The 8627-nt window shown below is 26.7% G+C and overlaps 1 protein-coding gene across 1 annotated transcript; it reads right to left on the bottom strand.

The window, feature by feature from the left end:
- Positions 1-4075: 4075 nt before the first annotated feature.
- On the bottom strand, positions 4076-5320 carry LOC114166406. The gene is made up of 4 exons (XM_028051142.1): positions 5278-5320; positions 4982-5103; positions 4564-4845; positions 4076-4403 (listed from the first exon to the last, which is right to left on the bottom strand). The coding sequence occupies exons 1-4, from the start codon at positions 5293-5295 to the stop codon at positions 4349-4351; spliced, it is 477 nt and encodes a 158-aa protein (XP_027906943.1). The 5' UTR covers positions 5296-5320; the 3' UTR covers positions 4076-4348.
- Between the last annotated feature and the right edge of the window lie 3307 nt (positions 5321-8627).

Genomic DNA, 8627 nt, shown 5'->3' with positions numbered 1-8627 from the left:
ATACAAAATATTACATCATAAAGAGTAATGAATAATATGTTTATCAATCATATGAGTAATTGTATAAATCAATGGACGACCATTAATTCATAACAATTTTAACCAATTTTTTTTTTAAGTTTATCTGACGTTTCAAACGTATTTCATGATAATATTTGAATTCTTTACATTGTTTAAGACATTTTCACTTCAATATTAACTCAAATATTATCATAAAATGCGTTTAAAATGTCAAATAAACATAACAAAATTTGATAAGAAAAACTAAATCCATATATTCTAAAGATAAAAAACTAAATTGGTATAAAGTTTCAGAAAGGAACTAATTCCAAAATTTACTAAAACTTGAGGGACAAAAAACATATCTAACCCTTTAATAATTACAACTTAATGATTTAGATAATTGAAAATCACACTTTATATGAAATAATTAATAAGGCAAAGGAAAATACAATTCACGTTAGTGTAAACTCATCCCTCCATAATTTATATACCACTGGAATGTTAAACTTTATTGAATAATATACCTTAACAAAATAATTTTAGTGGTCAAATCCAAAATTATAACTCTTTTATGGTGAAGTATATGATGTCTTTAAAATGTGATATTCAGAATTATTACATAATTATAAATACGATTCGTGGTAACTCTAAAATTATTAGTTTAACACTGTCCAGATATAATTAAGTATTTGAATCACTGATAACACGTAATTATTTAAATGAAAAGTGTTCTAGTGAGACACAAAATCTACTTGGGTAATCTTTATACTTTGAAAGAAAAAGTTTTTAATAAACATCTCCAAGACATGTTTTTTTCTTTAATTAAAAGAAGAACGTGTATTTTTTATCGATTAAAAAAACAGAGGGTCATTAGAGAATCCTTTAAAAAGAAAAAGTTGAGAGATAGAGAAGAACAACCCCAACAGTATAAAAAGGTTGCACCCCAACAACCCCAAAATTAGTAAGATAAATATGCATTTTGTTATGAATTTCGACGAGCCTCTTTTTAAAAGCATTAATTAACAATACATCTTATTTAAAAGCAGCTATATATGATAGGAAATCATATAGACAGTGAGATTTGAAATTAGTTCTTATTGAAACTTTTGATCAATTTAATTATTTATCTTTATAAATGCGTGAGTTTAGTCCTTTTAATCAAATTTTATTAAGTTTATTTGAAGTTTTAAACATGTTTGATGATATTATTTAAGTTAGCATTTAAGAAAAAATGGATCAAATTATATAAACAATTAAAATATTACCCTAAAATACGCTTGAAACGTTAGATAAACTTAACAAAATCTTGTTAAAAGGACTAAATTCATACATTTCTAAAGATGAAAGACTAAATTGGTCAAAAGTTCCAAAGAGAAACCAATTCTAAATTTGACTGAAACTTGAGAGACAAAAACATATTTAACCCAATCATATATATAATATAGGTTATTGTGTTCCAGTACATTCAATAGTTTTATTTTTTTCACTTTCATAAGACGTCTTTTAATAACAAAATTGTAATGAAATTTCGAATTTAAAAGTAGACAATACTTCAAGTATGATAATACGGTGAGGATAATGATATTCTAAGAACTAAATTTTGACTATTTTCTCTTATCATACAAGTGACATTCTTTAAATAGTTTTAAAATATAAAAAAAAAAGAAAGATATTTCAAAAATGACACCTCAAATTGTAAGAAGAAAATTTTCAAGATTTAATCGTTAAAATATCATTTTTTATTACGGACTAAAGAAGTGGTAGTAACAAGCATGATAGATGAAAGTTATTAGTAGGTGTAGGGTACATGGTTTGATGGTGTAATGATAATGATAGAATGTGCATTTATGTGAGGCCGTGGTGAAAATAAAGATGGTCATGCTTCACATATGACTCTACCTTATCTTTCTGCTCCCAAAATGCACCGTTTCCTCTTTCCCCAAGACAGGGTACCAAATTTAGAGCTTCTCTCTGGGTGGTCCCTGTGCAACTCTGCAACTCACGTATATGCACTACATCACGTGATTCATGGCGCCACCATAAACACGAAAGACAAGTTAATAAATAAACAGAGAAAATGCACATAATAATGATGATGAAAGAAAGAAAGAGTGGAGTGAGTGAGTGTGTGTGGCAGTGGCATTAAACTAAGAACGATGTGGTCTTGGTCTTTTTAGATGCCTTAACTCATCTGACAAACCAACCATTTTCAGCGGAACCTTGGTTTCTTTTTACCCTCTTAAACCCAACACACACTTTTTAGTCTTTCCCTTATTCAATACTATTTTTCTCATATTCTACATTTCTTACTGACAAAAATTATAGAACGATGTAGTTTGTCTCTTTGTTTAGTTCTTAACGTGTGGATCGTTATGTCCCCGATAAAGACCCAAAGTGTTTTCTTAAAAATTTCACATATGGTTTCTTTCTTCTGACAGTACAACATTCTGGGATAAGATAATGTGTTTGTGGTGCGAGAAGAACATAGATAATAAATCTATCACAATTTTTTATGCCACTCTCAGAGACACACCCAGAACTTTCCTCCAATTAAACTCCAATCCAACCTCTAACTTTTCTTCAATTAATTATTACTATTATTTATTTTTAGTAGTTTTGTTTCACCTGGTTTACGTTTTCGGAGGAAGCTTCTTTCTTACATGGCCATGCGCATTCCAAACAAATTGAAAATTTTGTCCATCTATATATATATATATATATATATATATATATATATATATATATATATATATATATATATATAAAGAGATTTTTTAATGTTCACATCTCATATTTTGAAGGTTAAATATGTTTTTATTCTTTAACTTTTCAGTAAATTTTGGAATTAGTTCATTTCAAAATTTTGAATCAATCTAGTTCTTCATCTTTCAAAATACGTTAATTTAGTCATTTTAATCAAATTTTGTTAAGTTTATTTGACATTTTAAGTGCGTTTCAGAGTAGTATTTAACTTAACATTAAAGCAAAAATGTGTTAAACGGTATAAGCAACTTAAATACAATCCTGAAATATGTACGAAACAAAATACTATTGACAAACAAACTTAACAAGATTTTATTAATGGTTAAATATGTTTTTGATCCCCGATCTTTCAGTAAATTTTGGAATTAGTCCATTTCGAAACTTCAAACCAATTTAGTCCTTCATCTTTTGAAATACATGAATTTAGTCTTTTTAATCAAATTTTGTTAAGTTTATTTGACATTTCAAGCGTATTTCATAATAATATTTGACTTAACATTAAAGTAAAAATGTGTCAAACCGTATAAACAACTCAAATACAATCATGAAATGCATACGAAACGTCAAATAAACCTAACCAAATTTGATTAAAATGACTAAATACACATATTTCGAAAGATGAAGGACTAAATTGGTCCAAAATTTCAAAATGAACTAATTTCAAAATTCACTAAAAGTTAAGGGACCAAAAACATATTTAACCCTTTTATTAAAAGGACTAAATTCACGCGTTTTGAAGGATGAATGACTAAATTGGTCTAAAGTTTCAAATTGAACTAATTTCAAAATTCAATAAAAGTGAAGAGACTAAAAACATATTTAACTCTAATTTTTATTTTATTCTTTATAATATAATTATTTATTAAATCTTTAAAATTTAACAGCTAATTTTAAATGTTTCTTATAAAATTATTTATCTTCTCTAATTTATCTTTTCTTATTTATTAATAAATATTTTTTCATCTTTTCTTCATTCATTTTACTTCATTTTTAAAAAAATATAAATTTATTTTAAAAATTTAATAATATTACAGTATTATTATCTACTAATATAATATAATATTTAAAAAATATGTTACAGAAAATCACCTCTGTTAACATTGGTAGATATAACGAAAGTACGTACTTTCTGAAATAAATAAATAAAAAAAATCCTGTATTTGTGTAAAGTTTATGCATTTCTATAAATTTAAATTAAAAAGTGCACCTCGATCTTTAAAAATAAAATGTAACTATTAATGAAAAGAATCCTATTGTTTATTCGACCTAATTTCACAATGATACTAACAGATGAACTTACAGAGTTCAGAAGTCGTTTATACATTTTATTTTATATGTATATATACATACATAAAAATACAGAAAGAAAAGCAAAGAACAGAGTGGCGCCATATCACTTTTGCACTCAGTCTCAAGCTATCGCCTTATTTACAATTACATCAACACACAGATTGAAAACTCAAACAAAATTATACAAAATTACTGAAAATCAATAATGGAAGGACGTAATTAATGCGACTCAATTATTATAATTAATCACGTATTAAGGAAAAGCGAAGCCATGTAATGGTGTAATATCTGATCAACGCCTGCTTGGTTCAACGCCCACCGTCTTCAATGTCTCAGGAGTTCGAGGACTACATGCAACAAACCAATAATTAAATATCATTAGCAAAAAAATACAATGTTTTAGTATTTTAAATATTCTTTTAATATATTTTAAAACGTCAAAATTAATAATAATCAGTGTATTATGAAAACACGTAACAACAAATCAGATATCTAAATTAGGTTTACCGGGTGAATGGATTAGGGTGCACAGGGTCGTTGAGTGTGGCCCTGTTTTCCTGAATCTGACCCACTTTTCTTAAGAACGAACCGTCGATGAATTTTCCGGCGGAGTTGACGGTGCGATCAGGATCAGACACCTCCGGCAGCGTTTCTCTTCTTTTCTTGTTGACGTGAACCTGTGGAGACCGCACCAATTGTTGAAACGCAGTGTGTGTTCCAATCACCAAAGCCACACACACAAATCCGCCCACGATATACACGGGTGCAAGCTCTGCCTTCACGCTCATCCTATCATCCATCACAAAACACATTCATATCATATCAAAAACTGCGTATTTATATTCACACGTTCTTTCGCTATACACGAACACAAAATATTGCGTATTTATATTCACATATTTTTTTTTTCTGCACAAACACATACCCAGATCTCGAGTTACCATCACCGTCCATCACTCGGGACACCGGCTTCATTTTCGGAGTGGTGGGACTCGTAAATGCTCGCCTTCCACTTCCCAGTTCAATCAACGTCAATCGAAAATTTTTCTGCATGTGATCAATATCATACCAGTTATATATGTATGTAACACCATACTTGCTTTTCTCATGAATTAATAAAACAAAATCATAAATCGTGTATCGTTTTTGCATGTTTTTGCCTTCAAGAATAATAGGGTTAGCCGAAAGATGTGTTAAAAGAGGGAAAAGACATCGATTTACCGCTATCCTGAAAGCCATTTTTTCTTCTGATGGAATGAAAACAAAAAGAAATAGATATATTAATTCTCCTACGTGGGAATGAACCGATTTATATTATTATGAGTAACATGCAGAAAAGGCATCAGAAACAACCACAAGGCCACGTGGCGGGGTATTATAGGACAGTGTTTGTGACCGCATGCACAACACAGCAAAATCCAAACCGCTATTTTGTCGCCGTAACCGTTAACGTTTAGGTATATATATATAAATATAATTTGACTAAATATATACAAAGTGGTCGTATAAGTTGAATCGGTCAAACTCTTCATGATTTCTTGAAAGTTGTAATTGTAACTATACTTGATTAAAATATTTTGTTTTTAATGATAAAGAATGTTTATACAGTCTTAACTAAAGAATTGTTTCTTTATTAAAATAGTATTTTCTTTTTGTGAATGTCACGTTGCTACTTTTAGTTTTACTCAACATGGGCCTAAAACTATCTCCTTACTAAAAACACCACGTTTGAGACAATTTTGAGCCCAAAAATAAAACCAATGTTAGAGAAAAAAAAGTGAGAAAACGTGGTTATTGAGATGAGGATAAGAGGGTACACTTGATTCTAGATGGAAAATCGAATAAACCAATAATATTTGTTCTTTTATTTGGGTATATAATAATATTCCTAAGTATAGTCCTTTATTGTTATGAAATTTTATGTGAAGAATATGATGGGTTGTCGTGTTGTCTACTCTCTCAGATTCTGAAAAGCATTTCCTGATGTAAATATTGTTCTTAGACTTTTCTTGGCTATTGTTCTTTCCTTGTACCATTCTCCAATCATCAATAGTTTTCCAGATTCAAACCTTGGAATACGCATTCTGTTGCAAGTTTCCATAAATTTGTAACTCTCATTTTTAAACTTAGTTCATTAACACTTGCGATTTCCCGAGTTTAAAATGTAACCTTTTCTAATTACAATAATTAAACTTTTTTTTACTTGCATTTTATTTGTATATAAAAAATGTACAAACATGTAAAGCTTTGTCTCAATGATCATAAACAAACGTTAAATTAAGATTAAATATATTTTTGTCTCTTAACCTTTAGTGAACTTTTAAATTAGTTCATTTTGAAATTTTGAACCAATTTAGTCATTTATCTTTTCAAATACATGAATTTAGTAATTTTAATCAGATTTTATTAAGTTTATTTGACATTTCAAATGTGTTTCATAATAGTATTTGACTTAATATTAAAGCAAAAATATGTTAAATAGTATAAACAACTCAAATACAATTTTGAAATGCATACAAAACATCAAATAAACTCAAAAAAAATTATCAAAATGACTAAATCCACTTATTTTAAAAGATAAAAGATTAAATTAGTATAAAATTTTAAAATAAACTAATTTCAAAATTCACTAAAAATTAAGGGACAAAAATATATTTAACGTGGTGTCTACTTAACTTAGCCCCTTCTTTTCTGTACAGAGTGAATGAGATAATTTTTTTAGAGTAAAATAAAATAAGGAAAAAAAAATAATGATTTAACACGCGTGAAGAATGAGAACGGTGAAGTGACGCCATAACCCATATCTGTTGGAGAAAACCGATTGGGCAATTGGAATTAGGGTTTCAAGTTGACATAATGCAAATATATTATTATAATGTAATCCCATTCAATATCGGGTATTGACATTTTTATATTTTGTTTGTCTCCAATTATTTACTCAATTCTCCTTTTTGTACTTTATCTTTAATTTAATAACCCATATCATGTGTTACAATTAAACCGTTGACTTTTTAAATTAAGGCATCAAAGCATGCCATGGTTGACTTTGACCTGGTGTCACATAAAAGATTCCGAAATTTATGTTGCAGGTGACAGTTTAATTTATGGAACTAAAGTAAGTCAAATAATATATTAGGTCAGATATTACACTCTTTATTAAAAAATATAATTCAATAAATATATTATAATCTGTTACTAACTTTGAAATAACATAAACTAACTATAAAAACAAAGAAAAATTCAAAATACATCAGAATCGAATCTTAAAACTTATGATTGAAGAGTATGTGAGAGATAACAAGTGAAAGGAACAAACTAATAGTGTGTTTGGTTTTCAGATTCTTCTCAACATTTAATGATTGTAATTCATATATCTCAACAAACATTTAGTTTGTTCATTATTGACTATGTAAGTTTGCTATACAAATGATATCTTATGGATAAGTCTTTTGATTTTTAAAGAAAATAAGAAATAATTTTTTTTAATAAGTTCAAATTAATTTATGAATAAAAAATTAACATTTTCACAAATTGATTTACAATTGTGTATAGATTATTAATTTTCATAAAGACGTATAAAATAATTTTGACTTGTAACATATAGTAATGATGTAATGCTTGTCTTGTGAACGTTGTTTGATTTGATGAGTTTTTGCATGTAATGGGTATAAAGTATGATTTTTTTTTTTACATAAATCTTTTTTTATCTCTTAAATATTCTCACGAAAAAGTTTGTAAGCAAAATATATATATATATATATATATATATATATATATATATATTATATTTTAATATTGAAGAAAGGAAACATCAATTTTTTTTTTTTTATTTCTTAACTTTTTTCTTGAGAAGATTTTACTATTTATATCGAAACAGAACAAAACTTAAAAGATGAGATAACTTTCGTGTAGAAATAAAAAAATATACAAAGAACGAGTTATATATTATTGATTATTTAAAAAATCTGACAAGAAGTGTGTTAACATACAAAGTTAATCCTAAAAAGCACACATAAATAAACTTAAAATATGAGTCTAGTAACATACATTTTCAATTTCGTTCACACCAATTATTTATATTTTACTTTTGGTTACATTTTATATACAATACCCAATACCCATCATATTTCACAATGTAAATATATATAATATAACTTTTAAAATTTTGTAAGTTTACCTAAGAAAATTTGCATTAAATTTTTAAGATCAAAATAAGAATATTAATTATACTTAACCTCAAAATATATTCAATTTAAATTTAATAAAAGTAATTCTTCTTCACAAAATGAAACGTAACTTTAAGGTGTTTTTTATAAGATGAAAAAAAAACAATAAACTTTACTGATAAAATCAAATTTATATATATATATATATATATATATATATATATATATATATATATATATATATATTTTGATACACACAAGAGTATATAGTTGATAAAAAATAATAGTAATTTCATTAAACTTGTAAATGGTAAATAAATAAAATCAAAAATTAAAAAAATATGATGTATAAAAAGAAACATTAATGCAATATTCAAACAGTCGTTAATGATATTATTAAATTTG

Source organism: Vigna unguiculata, chromosome 2 (assembly GCF_004118075.2).
Source record: "Vigna unguiculata cultivar IT97K-499-35 chromosome 2, ASM411807v1, whole genome shotgun sequence".
Classification (NCBI taxonomy): domain Eukaryota; kingdom Viridiplantae; phylum Streptophyta; class Magnoliopsida; order Fabales; family Fabaceae; genus Vigna; species Vigna unguiculata.
Note: the sequence above shows the minus strand (reverse complement) of the source record. Positions and strands in the feature narration are given on the sequence as shown.